A 17,825-nucleotide genomic window follows, 5' to 3' on the forward strand; every position below is an offset into this window, starting at 1 on the left:
ACCTACCAGCCTCAGGGAACGAGCCCACTACAACGGCAAGTGGTCCAAGAACTGCTCATACAGCCTATATGAGCTAGGTGAGAAGTTGTGTGCGCACAGGCACTACGAAACGAACACAAAACCAGACTACAGAGAACAAGAAGCCCTACTCTTAGCTCAACACATTGTGACTAATAGCTAGCAGATAGTACGCGTGTGACTTGTCATGCTCAGTGTACTTAAGCTATGAGGGTATTGCCCTCCTGTCTCCAGAGAAAGCAAAGCTGCACTGAACACAAGCGTGATTCTTTTAAAGGTTCTACAAGCTGCTCAGCAGTAGTATAGAAACTTTCTTTCCTGATGTAGTGAAGTACCTCAACTACACACATTGCACTTGGGCTTTTAAAGCACTGTCCTCTTCCTCCCTTCCCTCCCCCCCCAGTCAATGCTGCCATCCTGACCTTCTTGCCAAAAAGAGAAAGAAAAAAATATATATCACATGAAAATATATTATCCTTATCCTTGCCTGATCCTTCACTGATACAGGTGAATCAAACACAAGAATAATCATCAGAAGTTTCAAAGTCTTTAGAAAGGTCACAGAGACTGTCTACATACTATGGCACAATCGATGTAGGCTTCTACACGCTATTCCGCTTAGCTCTGATAGATGCCAGAGAAGATTAATACAGAAATTTCAACCCCTCCAAGTGAATGGTGTGGATCCAGAGCTAGTTTCGCTGACCGTAAGCCTGCAGGACTGTTTGTTCAGTTTCCATGCATCTGGTCCAAACATGCATATGCTGTATAAAGTGGCTATTTGTTTCAAGGCTGAAGTGAATTGGTTCCTCACAGTTTTAACAATTAAAATGAAATATCAATCCATAAAAAGAACACATGGATATCTGTGCATTTATGTGCCGGGAAAGTAAAAGGAAGGGGCTGCAGATCTAGCATCAGGTAAAGGCTGGTGTGTAAAGTGAACACTGTAATGTACAGCTTTAAAAAATACATACAAGAATTGCACATAGATCCATAGAAGAGAAGCACAGGCTCATAACTAGGGCTGTCTGCTTTCCATCCCCTGGGTCAGAATATTCAGTATCGCCTTTTTCTTCTGCATCCAAATGAATTCTTCAGAGTGATTCAGGAAACAATTCAGAGCCTAGCAATACTGAGCAAAAATAATGTCTGTACAACTGCAGCGGTTCTGTAGGAAACATCCATTAGGCCAGGGAAGAAAGTCAGCAGCTGCCTCTAAAAGTGAAAAGCTCCTTCAGGTTGATTTTTTTTTTTTTTTTTAATTTTGTCTCTTTAATACTCAATTATTCCTGCTCTAGTCCAAAACCTGTCTGCAATGCTCTTTGAGCTATTTTGACAACATGCCATTTTTAGGGTGTTGTCTGTAGCAACATTAGAAAACACTAGTTACAGCAGACAGGAGACAGGCAGCCAAACACCACTGTGGGAAAAATGGATCACGATACTGTTAGTTGTGGCTGCCAAACTTAACAGCTCCCTCAATAATTAAACAACAGTGTTTTTGCCCCCTTGTTTTTACCCTTCAGAGAACTGTGTCTGCAGTAAAAGTGTTTCCATGTGGCCTGTGAGCTACACACAGACAAGCTCTAAGCATTTCTAACTCCTGCCAACATACCAGCAGAGCCAATTTCAGTCCCATTTTGCAATATGGCACAAGTGACAAGAGCAAAACAAAATAAAACAGAAAAGGTGGTTGTTATTTTCAACCCCAGTTCACAGCAGTGATTGTCAGAGAAGGTTATGTACATCTTATCCATTTCAAGTCAGGCTTTAGTGCCGTTTGCGATGGAAGGGGAATTTCAATTGCCCACTGTGTGTTGCATTTTTCTGGTATAAACAGAATTATAGCTACAGTACATCAACTGTCCAGACTGGCAAGTGTCACGTAGGGGAAATGGGAAAGACCAGGTGTGCATATTCTGCTTTTTAATGCAGAGGTCTTAAGCTAAGGATAATGGTCCAATTAAGGCAGCATGGTTGAAATCAAGGATCTGTGATTAGAAAGGATATGGGTAGGCAGCAAGTCAGGGACAGAGGAGGGAAGAGGACAGAACACAGATGCTTACTGTCCGCCAACATTGCTGCAATCAGCAGGATAACCATATCTGCAAGGAAAAAAGAAGGCATAAAATGTAACAGAAAGATCAGAAACCATTTGGTTGAGACCAAAGGGAAGAGGAGTCCAGCCCCACTGTAAGGGGTCTAAGGTGAGAGAAAATTTTGCCTGGGATGGGGATTGAAGGCAGTGGAGTGTTTTGTGGCACGGGGCAATGTGGGTCATTTATCTCCCATGTACAACTCCCATCTCTGCTAATGGTCACTGCTACTCACTACCAATGCTACATACAGAAATGACAGAAACTACCCAGAAGAGGAGGGCGATTTGTTTACTGCAGTGATAGAAATAGTGGTATCAAAGTTTGCTCTCCTTTTCATCCAGATATTAATCTAGTTACAAAGTGTCTGATACAAATGCAGTCGAGTGTATAAAATTAACCCCTAAGAGGCCTGGCAAAAAAGTAAAGTTTCTGCCACATTGGGTACGGGATGCAATTTCTCCAATCAGAACTTATTTGCTCAGAGTTGCTGGCTTTGATATCTAGGCCTTTGTTGAAACACTTGTTCAAAGTGTGAGCCCTAGCGCAGGTTAGAGTGTGGGCTGGGGTGGAGGTGCTTCACGAAAAGCAACAGGTTCTACAAACTAGTGCTGCTGCATGATTCTCACAATGCGATGAAGTGAGTCTATAGTGGCAAAAGCCAGATATTGACAACAAAGCCAGTCTTCCAGAATAACTCCACAGTCCCTGTCAAAGGACTTCTCTGCAAACTTGATCATCAGCAGCGTCCTTTTGATGTCCAGCCAGTTCTGAAGGACAGCATCTCTCCGAGCTGGGTTGGAAGATGTTCTCAGAGCATGAAATAAGTCCTCACGTGGACCCCAAAGCAAACACTGAAGGATTCCCTTGGCTTCTGATATCAGGATCCTCTCTGAAGGGTTGGGATTTAGCAGGCAGCTGGCGAGTTGTTGAAGCCCTTGAGAGTAGAGAGAACGGCAAGGGATCTTGGGGAGATCAGCACGAGTATATTCCTTCTCCTTCAGCTCTGGATTCTCATCAAAGGGATTGGGTAAGTGCAGCATTTCGTAGATAAGGATGCCAGTCTGGAATTCATCACACTTTTTGTACTGTGTGGCAGTGATGATTTCTGGAGCCAGGCGGGACTGATCCCTTAGGACCTCAGGATCCACCATATGACTCTTCTGCTTGGCCTGCGAGAAGTTGCTCACTATTAACCTGGCGGGGCAAGCCGTGTTGGGACCGGGCTCCATGGACTCAGAGCCCAGGGAGCTGCCTCCTGGTCTGGAATGAACCAGCAGCAGGTTCTCTAGCCGCAGATCACAGTGTGTGATATGATAAGGCTTCAGGTGTTCCAGCCCCAAACACAGCTGTAAAAGGAGGAGACAGACCTGCCTCTCATACAAATCTGGGCTTTTTGCATGGCGGGGTGCAGACTCTCGCACGAAGTCAGCCACAGTTAAGTATGGAACCTCCCGCGTGATGACTACGACACGGCTGCGAGGCTTGCTGATGGTCCCCTGATTACTTGAGCTGTCCTTCTGTGAAGCCTCTGTATTGGAAGAAGCATCTCTGTTCTTTTTCTCAGGTTCTTTCTCTTCTTCTTCTTGATCTTCTTCTTCTTCAACCTCTGGTGCATCAGGGTCCTCCCATGGAAGCAGGCGAACTGGGACTTCAGCAAGGAAATGGCCACAGTCCTGCTGGATGTTAAAGTTGATAGCCAGACTCTGCCGGATAGATAGGCTGTGATAATACTGCTGGGACTCCTTAGCTTTGCTCTTACAAATCTGGGGAAAGAAAATAAACAGAACAGATGTAACTCTTAATATGCAAGTTCTATATCCTGTTTTATTCAATGTACCCATAGTCCAAATACAAGGACCGAAACATTTTTTACTGAACTGACCTTGGCATGTGAACAGTTTTGCACTGGATTGGAACTGCAACTGCAGATCAATACATGCAAGCAGCTCTCCTGTGCATCTATTGGTCTACAGAAAATACTGCTCAGGCAGGTTCTGCTTTCAGTCAGAGGAGCAGTGACACAAGGTAACTTCACAAGGAAGCTTACTGCACAGTTACTTGTTTATCTGTATCATTTTATTTCCTGATCTTCTCTCAGATTTGTGTGAAGCTTGAAGAAAATAAGAATTATCAAGAGCAATAGGATATATAAAGAAATAAGCATAGAATATCGGAGGATATGATCAGATGATTGCACACGAGTGAACCAGCATGGCATAACAAGTTACCAGCTGTCAGCTGAGCTAAATGACTGGATGCATGCTCCTTGCCCACTGTAATTGGAAACTGAAATCTATTAGCTGAAGCAGTGTGGAGCTAACACCCATCATATCTTCAGTGAGGTACAGACAGGGGAATGTGCTGTGGCTCAGGTGATGAATGGAAACTCGTTAGAACATGGTACCTTAATTGCTTTCAATCATTTGTCAACATCCTAAATATGGGATATTTTGTCCTATCTACCTATATTTCATTGCTGTCCAGAAATATCTTGCTATGTACATTATCACCATAATTACTATCCTTATTAATTGCCTGCACTGTCATAACAACTGGCAGCTTTGACCGCCTTATGACAGCCATGGGACAATCTCTATTAGGGCTTCTGTTCTACGGCATTTACCAATTAAATTTGCAGCCCTACAAAGACTGAGCTGTGTTGACCGTTGCGCATTAACCTTACTTCTGCTGACTTCACTGAGATTGCTCAGAGCCTGTAAGGTTAAGTGCATGTTTTAATCTTTACAAGGTTAGAGCCTAAATATTCAGTTGGTGTAAAGCACCAACAGGTTTTTACTGCAAAGCTCAAAGGAAGAGAAGATAGGAAGGTATCTCATTCCAGATGAAGTTACAGCCTCCCTTAGCTCCTTTCTGAAAACAAAGGAAAGGCTGATCTCTAAGAATGAGGTTAGAAAAGTCAGCACTAGTTCTGCACAGTCGCAGCAATTAAGGAGCCCAAATCTCAGACTAGCCCTAGATGGAAGTAAAAGGTGGCTTTTGTCCTGGTTTTTCCTTTTTTGCCTTCTCAGGAACTCATGTAGGGCTAGTTATAAACTCATCTTCCACTAAACAAACACACAAACTGTACATTTACTCTTCTATGCTTGTTGAGAAGTGCGTTGTCAGATAGTCATATGAAGTAGATACATGAGGTGACGATGCGCATTTCTATATGAAATGACAATGACAGTCCCCCCCCATCTCTCAAGGGTTACAAGTTTAAACTAAAAGTAAAAATACAGCATGAATCCTTGAATTATGTATGTCAGCTGATTGTCTTGGAGACTGAAGTCCATGGGTTTATCAAATACTTAATACTGCACAAAAGACAGAGGTAGAAAAGTGTTGTATAGACTACCCTTGCTACATGCATCAAATCTGACCGAGAGAACGATTAATGAAAATTAAAATAATTTTGCTTTCCATGCCCTTTGAGTCCCTGGCCTTTTTCTTGAACAGCCAGCCATGGAGACCATCGATTCCAGCTGCAGAAAATTCTGTACGTTGCAACCCAGCTTTTCTTGTTTTGTTATTACTTAAAAGACCTAATCCAAAATATAAACTAATCACAGAATCGTAGGGGTCAGAAGGGACCTCTGGAGATCATCAATACCAACCTCCCTGCTAAAAACAGGTTCCCTACAGTAGGTTTAGCAGGAAAGCGTCCAGGTGGATACTCTTAAAATATATATATATATATATATATATATATATATATATATAAAATTAAGCGCTCTTTAACGTCAAGAAAAGCATAAAAAAAGGCAGTTGCCCTTAGCAACCATACTATACCTCATGTTACCCCCAGAGGAGTTCTAATGCCACCTGCCAGATAAAAATGATAGTCTATCAGGAAAAGACAATCTGCAGAGTATTTGCTCTTAAAGCAATTAACACTTCCCAGTTTGGTGAATAGCATTTTGGTGAAAGGCATTTTTTCAAAAGTTCATGAGAATTACTTCTCCTTGCCTATAAAAAGGGAAAAGAAAAGGAATCAAAACCGATTTCTAGTTCTTAATGATAGTCCTAGGCAGCCCCATTTTCCTACTTACTTCAAAAAAGCACTCTCAAATGTATTACTGAAATTTCAGTTAAAATAATAGGATACTAGTACTTTGCATGTCTCAAACATCAGCCTCAGTTCACTCATTTTTAGAAAATATCCCCAGTCCTAGAATTGTACTAGTACAAAAGCACAATTTCAGTAGGTCTCTCTGTGGATGTGGCAATGCTCCCTTGGAATTTAGAAACAACCGGTCATGCAAGATATCTGCACCAAAAGGCACGCAGCTGTTAGGGCACAGTACGCTGCCTCTGCCCTTTTCTTCTGAGTTAGCAGAACAGGCCTGCAAGGCAATTGTATCTGTATGTTGCCAGCTGGATCATCCTTAAGAAGTGCCTTCCCGGCCTATTAAAAAACACCCTGAAAGGGAGTTGTCCTTCTCCATTGTCTCCCTTTTTCCTACTATTTAATCTTATTTCACTCTTTTCTTCATTCCTACCCCTCTGATTCTTGTTACTCTTTTCTGGTTTCTTGCGTATTTATTACATCTTCCTGAAGAGTGGTACCCTATAATGAATACAATATTCCAGTTAAGACCTCTTCAGCATCAAGCAGAACAGAAACATATATATAATGATCCAAGGGTGAAAAAATCACTGATTCCACTATTCCTGTTGTTTATGAAAACCTTCAAGTCACTGTCAACTCTACAGTCTGAATCCACAGCAGAGCCAAAGGTTTCCAAACATCACCTCTCAAACATGAGATTTTGTTTCAGAGGCCTCTCAAACAAGAATGGAGATGCTAATTCCATTCTTGCTACAGTGACTTCGGAGGTTATCTTTGTATCAATGAAACAGAAATTGAAGACTAAATGGTATTTTGATTACCATCAATACTAAAGTGATTGCACTCATCAGAACAGATTTTCCATCCTTATTCTGTTGTTGAAGAAGATACACAATAAATAAAAAAAAAATCTAATCTCTTAAATGCCCAACAATGATGGCTACCAGACACTTTTCTTACTTCTGTTCAATACATGCAAGTATATGGATACACCAACATGCATGCAGTATCTTCCAGAACAAGACAGCTGAAATCTGATTAGGGACGTATTTTCTGCTTCTTGCTTTTTGTTTACAAACAACGTGATGTGAGAAGTGGAAGAGGCAGCTGCCTTATTTAAACTTGGTTAAATTGGTGACTATACAAGCACTAAAATTTGTATACTAGATATTCTGTAATTGACAAAGGGGAATGGAAAGCTAGGCTGTCTAGGAACAGCATCCAAAGGCTGAAGTATGAATCAGACACCCGTCTGAATTAATAAAACTGTTTCTAAAAGGAAGACCTGCAGTAATCCGATGGTCCTTTAAGTGTTTGATTACTCTTCAGACTTCTGCTGTGAAATACAGCTGCATGAGCCCAGGTAAGTACTGGGTTTTGAGACTGTAGAGTTCAGATTCCCATTGTACTAGTATCTTATTAGAACGGGGAAAATGTACTGCAAGCAGTAGAAACAAACTACATTTTCTTATTGATCTGTTCTGAGACAGTTCATAGAATGAAATTTCATTTACTGACTTTCACTGGATTACCTGGAATCAGAAAAAATACGGGCCAAGAATCTTTTTGTGCTATTATTTTCTGTGCTGCACTTTCTATTAGGAACTGTATTTGATATTGAAGTTTTGCAAGAGTAGTGAATGCTACTCTTTAATACCATTAATGGGTAATAATGCTTACCTTTGCATTTTGTATTGGCATAACCCCATTGTCACCTAAACTATAATCTGAATGACCAAGATTTAAATTTTTTAAGATGGGTTGAGTTCTGGTAAGTTATGCAAAGTCTACCTTTACCTTTAAAAACATTTAGGGGACAGGTTGTGAAATTTGATGCCCTCATTGACAGTTAGCAGTTATGGGCTACTTGTGATGAAGTGCAAAAGAAACTGATACAGAGCTTCTTTTCTGTCAGTGACAGTTAATGCTATCTCAAAACTGTGAGCAAATATACAACCCAGTTTTCTTTGCATGATATTTAAAGCTTTTGTCTGTTCCAGTCATCAACTCTTAAAAAAAAAAAATAAAAAATACAGAAATCCTGTGGCCTTTTCTGAGAGCTACGATTAAAGGAGTTGGTTGATCTGGGCTTGGCAAGCCTTATTTCTAGCGCTGATAACAGGATGGTTGTTCAAAAGATGAAGCAACACCGGTAAAAAGCCCTTCCATATGATGCAAGAAAGCAATGAGAAGAGAGATTTGAGTATGAAGGAATAGAAATTTTCCATCTTCTTTTCACTGGCATGCATTGTCATCCTGTGTCTTTCCTTTAGTGCATCCATAGGACAAGGTTCTCTATATCCTGCCATTTCAATATCCTTTTTTTTTTTTTCCTCCCCCATTCACAAAGAAGCAAGATTTTAATGTTTCAGGGCTTCTAAAAACTTCTACATTAGCTTCTATTTTTCCATTATGTGTCCAGTAGCCTACTGTGCCATCAGCTGACTTCCATTTTACCAGCAGGGAATCTCATTTCCACTCTGTCCTATGCATTTTACGGGACATTGGTGAACTTAAAGATGAATGTAGTGGGAAATGAATTTACAAGTGCTGAAAATGAGAAACACAGAAGATCACAGAGACTGCACCATCTGTGCTACTTTGTTGTATTACACACAGGGACAACTGCAAATGAAATTCTGTGTAGAATGAAAGCTTGCTAATCCCAAATTGATAGCTTGTTCTTGGCACAATTTTTTTTTTTTTTCTCCAAGAAGGCCAGTTTGATCTCTGATTGACCTCATTTTCTTGATCTGGCCTTGGAACAGAGTGACTCACTTTTTAACAATGTGCCAAAACACAGAATTATGTGCTGCTATGACTGAACTTGGAACGGGCTAAAAGTTTAACGTATATAGCTTTATTTTGATCATGACATTCAGGGATGACTTCTGAGAACAGTTCTGCCAGGCGTCACTAGGGAACTGTATTAATCAAAAAAACCCAACAAATATTAACACACTAAGTGACAAACTAAACAAAACCAGGAAATAGTTTCCTAGTTGCAGCTGACAATGATCAGCTATATTCAGCCCAATACTATTTAATTCTGCATTGCTCTATTTTATACTTGGATCGGGAACCCTAGCAAAAATCTTAAGGTTTTAATGCATGAAGAATTTCTGCTATCAAAGCAATACATTTTTTTTAACTGCTCCTTTTAAGCTGTTTGTACCTTTGCAAGTCTCACTAACCTACCTAAATTACACTGCAGCATGTGCTTGTGTCCAGAACACACATGGTACAGGTACCTCAGCACATTGTTTTCTTTACGTCTGCGTTGTTCTGTATGGACTCTGAACCATGACTTCTGTGTCATGTATCTATGATATCATGCAGTAATTTCCTTGAGAGTTTGATTCTGAAAGTAGAAGTAGTTTCCTCCACTTGACTGACACAGTAATTAATCTTGCCTAACCATTACTCATCCAGAGTAATCACATTCTTCCTCTTTCTTTTTTTTGTCTCTCTGAAGATCCCCATCATATTGCTGCCATATTAAGTCTCCTTAGGGATACTAAGAAGTGGATGTGTCCAGTCCACTCTGTACAAAAAACTGGTAGTCACTTCTGCTTTTACTGTAGTGTAACCTTTTCCCTACATATTTGGAATGACTGATCTACCGGCTACTTAGAAGATGATAGTTGTACTGAGTGAAGGAAAAATACCTCAAAGACTGGAATTTTATGAAAACCTTTCTTGTAAGGGAACATCTATTTTTGCTATTTGGAAAAGTAGTTCTCTAACGGTGACTTGTTTTTATTTGCAATATTTCAATCAAAATAATTTCCACATGGCTTCCTGCAACACTTTGGCACAGGTTGTTTACTAACAGATCAGGTGAAAGAGAAGAAGCACAATACAATGCTTTGAAACTGCACGCTCCTATAAACCATGTTTCCTCTAATATCCACAGCAAATGGAACAAGCTGCACTTGTTCTGCACCAAATTTATCAGATCATCTTCAGTGATACCACCAGATTTTGAAGGGTGCATGGGCATATTCACCTGCACAAAAGGTTCGTTCTTCTAAATTGAACTCAGCAGTAGTCAAACGGTTAAAGCTTACATTTTAACAGTGCTTTTATAATTATACTTTAGGAGATAAGAAATTAACATTACTTTTTTTTGGCTTGTGCATTAAGATCCATAATCCCTTCTGGGGGCAAATCTCTTGTTTCCTACAAATTGAGAAATAATAATAATAAAACACATTATTACAATGTTTCTCAAATCTAACGTGAAAACTGGAGAACTTAGAAAGCATATGAATTGTTAGGCAGTGTTGCTTGGCTAGTTCTGCAAAACTCAAATGAACTACAAAAATTTACACTGTCAGAAGATGTGGCTCCATATATACTTTCAAAGTGTATTTCTAAGGCTCCTTTTGCTACTTTCCCACGATCAAAAGTAATAGGAAGGCTATAATTTGGATTCACTACGCACACCATTAATTTTCATCTCACTGTTCTTGCCATCCTGTTTTGGGGATGAGGGGGTTAAAATGACAGAAATGTATAGCATATTTGTTGGAGGTAGATGATTATGTAATTTGGCTTATATAAGATTTACCCATGGTAGTAAATCTGGTACATTTGTTGAAGCTAAATTCACAAAATCTCCATGTAATCTAAGAGCAATCTGTTGTTAGGAGATATTGTAAAAATTGTTCCGGATCAATGACCTACAAGTCAAAGTTCAACTTAGCAGCAAACGTTAAGACAAAACCAGTGTTAGTACATTTCAACTTCAAGGGGAAAATCCAATAAATCCAGTTTAAAGATGGCTATATAATTCAGTACACTGGTGTAGGGAATACAACACTAAAATCAAGCACCAGAGAAACAAGGAACTAAAGAGAACCCAACTTAACTGAATGTGAAATAGTTTAGGTATGTGAAAGAGAAAATGAAAACAAAACAGTAATCCCATATGCTGATCCTGCCTGGTTTGTACAGAAGTCAGAGTACATCTGTAGCAAGAGTATCTTTCAATATCACATTAACTGGAAGAGAGCGTATTTCCAAGAATAACTTTTTCTTTTAACACGACAGCACAACAGTTCACTGTGACCTCCCACTCAATGATATTTGTATGGATACTTCGCTCACACTTGAGACTATCACACCTATTATACTGTAATAAATTTTCTTAGTCTGAGAACTACTTAAGACAATATCTGAAGTATAACAGAAAATAACATGGCACATATTTTTGACGATGCTATGTTGCTGTGCTCTCTTCTTACTAGCTTTGTACAAGAGCTCTATTCTCCTAAATATCTTGTAGAAAACAAAAGCATCAGTTCTGCCTGTGCATACAGGAATCATAGTAGTGGTAACCCAAACCTGGACATATAAAAAATACTACCTGGGATCCTAGAAGCCATGATTTTGGCATCACTGTATTAAAAACAAAACAAAAAGAACCCGAGTCAGACCAGACTTGATTCTGCAACTAGACTAGATTAGCAGATAGATTCGCGATCTGTTTCTCAGCTGTTTAGTACCACTGGACATGGCATCCATATTTCATTTCAAATCTTTTCAAAAAGAGAGCCTTGGTAAACTGAAGAAATATAAGTGACTATGCCCACAAATCTGCCTTAAAAAGATGCCACTTCAGGAGAAAATATCAGTTGAAACAAGCTTACCTTTCATTTATTTATTTTTATATCTTTCTTGTAAGCAATAATGCAGGAGCAATAGCAACATTTTATTCCTGTAAAACACCACCCTTCTGAGAACACCAACAGGCTCTATTTGGAATAATGGATTACACCTCACACCTGCGCTGGGTAATAGCTGTTGTATCTCAGTTTCCACAGGGAGGAGTCAGAAGTTCAGTGATTTGCTCAAGGTCACACAGGAAGTCTGACAGGGCTATGACTCTCAGCTGTCTTTCTTCCTATCATCCTACCAGAAAACCCTTGAGAACTGCAGAGATGCAGCGCTCAGAAAAAATTACCTATATAAACCTCATCAAGTTACAACACCTAGTAAGATAGCTGCCAACTATTCATTAATATATTAGCAGTAAGTCTAGTAAATCTTACTTCTTTTATGCTCTAGCTGAACAATAACCTAGACACAAATCAATTGTTTCTTTAGTAAAAGGCAACAAAACCAACACTGATAAATTCCACTTTTTTAGTATAGCTTATAAAGCAGCACTGATGGCTAGAAGGGAGATTTTGAAAGGCTGGTAATGTATGCTGGTGACAATGTAAGGCTTCGTATGGGAACATAAAGACACACTACTCTAGAGGTTACGTTTAAAATTACAAAGCTCTGAAAATGTAAAACTTGAAAAATATTATGTCATTAAGAGTGATGATTTAGTATCATCTGATTAAGTATTTGAACATAGGTTCTTCTGCACGCAGATGAACTTTTAGTATTGCAAACGTGGTTCTTTATAGAAGGAAATGCCTGTATGTTGGGGATTCTTACATTTCACACAGCGCTACAAGCAGCACTGACTTTTATTTGTAGGACCAACCACAAGTGGGAGTGTTGCTGATTACGGTTATTGTCATTATGTTCTGTCCCTGATGTCTAGGGTTCCCATTATTCAACCCCTCTTACCTTGACTGCATAATTGTTGAGAGGATCTTTTGCGTAAGAAGCTGGGTAGTAAACTGCATCGCCTGCCTCACAACATGGCTTGTCACTGGTTAGCCTGAAATCTGACCAGCTGTCAACTCCAAACCGCAGCTGGTCTTTTTGTCCGGCCATGAACAAGTCTTCACATTTAAGTGCCAGCTTCTTCAGTGAATCGGTGTGAAGGCTTCGGATTTTACCTACCACTTCTTCTCGGTTTTCAATTCCTCGATAAAGTGCTTGCCTTTGCGGCTTCTGGACACCCTTGCCCTGCTTAGTCTGCGAGATGCGTCTCCCCGTCAGAGACTCCATGCTATTGGAACACCGGTCCCTAATACTGATAGTGGTTAGGCTGGAAACACTGTTAGTTGCTGAGGTGGTCGTCCTTAACTTTTCTGTAGGCCTGTCCAAGGAATCTCCCGACTCGTTGTCCAGCACCTTGAGCTCCAAGCTGACTGAAGAGCAGGCACTGCTTGCTTCCCAGTTGGTGTCGATGTCGTAGGTGGGGTTGGCCACAATGCACAGATTGTTCTCAAGAGCCTGCTTCTGGAGATCTCTGGGACTTGGCTCTGTGTTAGCTCTCAAAATTGTTTTTTTCGGCAGCGGAGGTGGTGTTGGCTGTAAGCTGTTTGTTGTCTCCTGGTCTACCAGTCCTCCAAAGGCAATGGCATCATCCAATGCTCCCTTCGGTTGCCTTGGCTGTTTTGGAGGTATCATGGCTGCTCTGGACTGTCCTGTGTAATAAGAAAGTAATTGGATAAGAAGATTTAAGTACATTGCTGCTCATATCTGCACTTTTCAACAAAATTTATGAAGGCAAAAGAAAAAAACTGACTAGGACCCCCCCACACCCCAATGTGGCAAAAACCTAAATACATACCTGAAATGGTGAACTAATCAGAAAGCAAAATGACTAATCAGCATCATGCAGAGATTACCACATACAGCCTGCCTTTATTTGACCTTGGCCTATAGATTAAAATCAGTTTCAGTGCTGACAATGCTGGCATTTTATATCACATGGCATTAATGACAAAAAAGTGCAAGCAAAAACCAAAAGTCTGTTTTGGCACTTGGTCCAAATTTCTGTTTCAGTAATGATGCTCAGCTTCCCTTAATTCTGCCTGCAGTCAATCAAGTATAATGGTGTTCTTTACTTCCCATTCAAATACGCTGAAACTATGGGTGGATGCTGTTAAGTGGCTTTGTGAGCTATTTCTCTGAGAGATGCACTTCTCTGGCAGGTGAGATGATCTTTTTTATATATCCTCATAATCGTCTGTAAAGCTCTTGATCACTTTGACTTGAAATGTGCTAAAGAGGCTGAAAGCATTGTTCCTGAAGTTTTCTGGTTTACATTCTGATACAAACAACATAATTCAGATACTTCAGCAGTCACATCAGAAAGGCAAGACTGCCCTTGCAGATTCCTTAGCTGAAAACAAGGAAGTTACACCTACTTCACTGAAGCTGACAAGTGCATTGCCACTGGCTTCAGTGAGAGTAGGATTATATTTTGAGATTACCCAATAATTTAAAAGAGTCACCCAACCACAACTATCTAATAAATTTCCCTTACTCATTTGCCACAGGCACCTTTGCTGACAGTGCTGAGTTCATAGATAATGTGATGGAGATTAAGTCAAGATTCCAAACGGTGGGTCATGTGTACAAAAACATGAGATTTCCTCTGAGAGAGTGGTTACATTTGAGTGTGTGTGCTTCTAGGCAAGATAAACATCCCATCCTGTGTTTTGGATGGATTTTAGAGAGGACGATTATGTTTTGTAACTGCCAGAGTTCTCGGAAATAGAGAATAAATAAATGACAGCAATATAAGAGAGAATTGAAAACAAACAAACAATAAACAGACAATACAAGTGATCAACTGGCTGCTGTTTGGGACAATTAAGCAGTTATTACTCATAACAATATGAGACTTTTCCACTCTTAATAATCAACCGTCATTTTCAGAGAAGTTATTTTATATATTTTCTACTATTCCTGTTTTTGCAGCTATAACACAGCAGACATGAAATGGATGCTCTGCATAATTGCAGTTGAGCATCTTTACCAAAAAGGATAAGCCAGTAGAAAGATGCCACAAATGTTTGACTATTCTAGTAAGATACATTTTGAATCCCTGTAAAGAGAGGACTACATCCACACACAGAATAACCTCGAGCCTCGAATTCCTAACGATTGTTCTCTTCTCAACCATTCCAAGGAGAAAACATCACAAGTGAAAGTTGTATCTCTATCTTTTGTTTAAGCTCAAGAAACACTCAGAAAAGCCTTATGGATTTTGTGATAAGCCTGGATATTCCAATGTTTAAAAACTGAATTTTGAGCAGGAAATTCTATTAACTTTGTCTGTGCACTGACAGTGGATCTTTAGAACCTGATCATCGGGGAAAACTGCAGAGGGCTACTCCCCTGTGTCATCACTTCTTAGCTCACACAAAAATGCTCGAAGGCTAGAAATACTGCAGAATTCCTGTGTGTCTCTTTCAAACCATTGTAAAGGTCGCTTAAAAAAATACAGCACTCTGTACCCTCTACTGCTCCTTTCTGATACCAGTACTGCAGTGAACGTGCTCTACAGAGGCTGCTCTTCCTGTCAGCTTTTGATGTGCTGCAGCACTTATGTGGTGTTGGTGCCAGTTGAGCATTACAGAAACTGTATTAGAAATGTACTTTTTGCAGACACGAAGAGTGGCATGATTCATAGTCAAAAGCAGAATTGACATCTGCATGCCAAAATCACACACCCAAATGCCACAGTCTTTTGCACAACCTCGAGACCAGTTCATTTCTGCTTGCCCGTTTTTCTGACTCATCCAAACACATGTCATCTTCCATACTAATTCTTTACTCTTACAAAATCCGTGACCTATGTACTTCTCCTCCTGGCAACATTCTGTGTTACAGATCACTCGTCTATTTTATAATTCTTCCCCTCTTCCCCACTATGCTAAAATAGACTAACTGTTGGGGCTTGGAGAAAGGCTCCGATTTCAGTAGGCAGTTTCCTAATACGCCTTGTCTGTGTGACTTTCTAATCTTGTAACAGCAAGAAAATGCGTTAGAGCAAGATGCACATTTCAAGCAGTAGCAGGCAAAACCCTCTCCAAGAAAGGTAAGATTTGTACGTTTCTTGTTGATTCTCTTTTCTGTCTGCTTTAATGGCCCTGTCCCAAAAGCCATTCATACCGGGGGATTGTTGTGACTGCAACCAGTGACTTTCACTAGTTGTAGCTTTTGCATAACTTTTGGAACTGACATCAAGACATAACTGGAGAAGCTCTTCATAACCAGAAATTGTCTTTGCAGATGTCTGGTGGTGGTGGCAAGATCCAGAGAACTGCATTCATTGGCAGTGTTTATGTAGTTTCTTTTTCAAGTATTCTCAACTGAGGAAAGTGAGTTTATAAAATGTGTCATGGTACAGTGTAGTTTATCCCCACAAGAACCAGGTTCTCCATACTGAAATCTATCCACCTGGATTACGTGTTTGAGAAACTTCATATCTGAACTGTTTTTATGCTGACTTCTTAACCTTGTACACTTCTTTCATGCCCATATGACCAGGCCTTCCAACTCAGCCTTTCCCAAGCATGGTATGGCTACTGCATACCTTTTTTTTTTTTTTTTTTTTTTTTTAATCAATGCCTAGGAATAAAAAGTTTGTCTTAAATTTTGAAGACACGAGAATATTCTTTTGCACCCAAGCAGTACCAAAGTATTTTATTTTTCTTGCCTGACACTTCCTTCTCTCCTTGCACACTTGAAAAACTTCATTTCCTTACCTACTGTACAGACTTTCTGATATTACAACATTACAAAGTGAAAAGGAGAAATGGGCACAATATTAAGCAACTGCTTACAAAGATCTTTGAAACGGCTTCTAGGATGTTCAAGAAAGAAAAAAATTAACTCCTTATAGAGGCCCTTAAGCAATTCTACAGTATATTATCATCTTGCACTGTAGAATACTACTGCACTATTTTAATATTAATACTTTAAGTCTCCAGACACCACACAGAGGTGTGAAAGTCTAAATCAGACCTAAAAACTTTATTTCTCTAGGTAACTCATTTATCATCAGAGCTTGGCATTGCAACCTATTTATATTAGCTCATTAAACTATCAAATCTGACACACTGTGCTCAGGTTTAACTCAATTTCATAAGCATGTTTTTCATATAGTAACAATGTTCAGATTTCTTGCTAACACCATGTATCTATATTTTTTGGCTTAGATCAGATCAGCAGCATGCATTGTTGAGAAATTTCTAAACTGTGAAGGAAAATGCTTCTTTAATTGGAAAAAGAACTCTTGGTGAATCAGGCAAGCCAAGTAGGTGATATGCTGCATGCTTCCATTCTTCCTTGGATAGAACTGCTCCTGAGACACGCATTGCTCTACAATACATGATGTATGTAAGTTCGGTACTACAACTTCAACAGGCCGCTTCTGTACATTCTCCAAACTCTTCTTGCTCTTGACGTTGCAACCTGTCCTACATTTTCCTTTATTCTTGAAAGCAATCTTTTCTGATTTTATGACATTGCCATCCCTGATCCAAGGATAACTTCCCTTGTGGGAACATGTGAATGAGAAAATGCCTGAAAACAATATTCTAGTATTCACTATAGTGACTACACTATCACCATGGTTATTAACTGTGTTCTTAGTTTTAGTGACCACTCTGGTGCTCTTTAATCTCTAGCTCCCCAGAGGAGGGACTTAGATGAATGAACAGGACCCACAGGGCTAAAATGACTCACGCCTCTGCTGCTGTCCAACTTACCACACCAGCTTGACAAAGATTTCACATTTTGCATTGCCAAGGAAAACAAAAATGAACTATCATCCACATGCAACATGGGTAACCAACCTTCCAAGACCAAGTCTATCAAAACCCCAACAGAATAAAGTCAAAACTGTGGACTCTGTACACTGCAGACCATTGAGGAAGAGGAATTTTCAAATGGCTTCTTACATGCCTGCAGGAAACCCCCTGTAA

At 39.8% G+C, this 17,825-nt stretch overlaps 1 protein-coding gene across 5 annotated transcripts in view; it reads right to left on the reverse strand.

The window, feature by feature from the left end:
• Positions 1-433: 433 nt before the first annotated feature.
• Positions 434-17,825, reverse strand: part of PEAK1 (pseudopodium enriched atypical kinase 1) — a 115,144-nt gene continuing 97,752 nt past the window's right edge. For all 5 annotated transcript variants that reach the window (XM_084293313.1, XM_084293315.1, XM_084293311.1 and 2 more), the window contains 2 exons: positions 12,781-13,529; positions 434-3,883 (listed from right to left, as the gene is read on the reverse strand). In XM_084293313.1, coding sequence (XP_084149439.1) covers positions 2,723-3,883; positions 12,781-13,529 — 1,910 coding nt within the window. In that variant the 3' untranslated portion in view covers positions 434-2,722. The remainder of the gene's footprint in view (positions 3,884-12,780; positions 13,530-17,825) is intronic.

The sequence above is a fragment of the Netta rufina genome, assembly GCF_964035555.1.
Source record: "Netta rufina genome assembly, chromosome: 11".
Classification (NCBI taxonomy): Eukaryota; Metazoa; Chordata; class Aves; order Anseriformes; family Anatidae; genus Netta; species Netta rufina.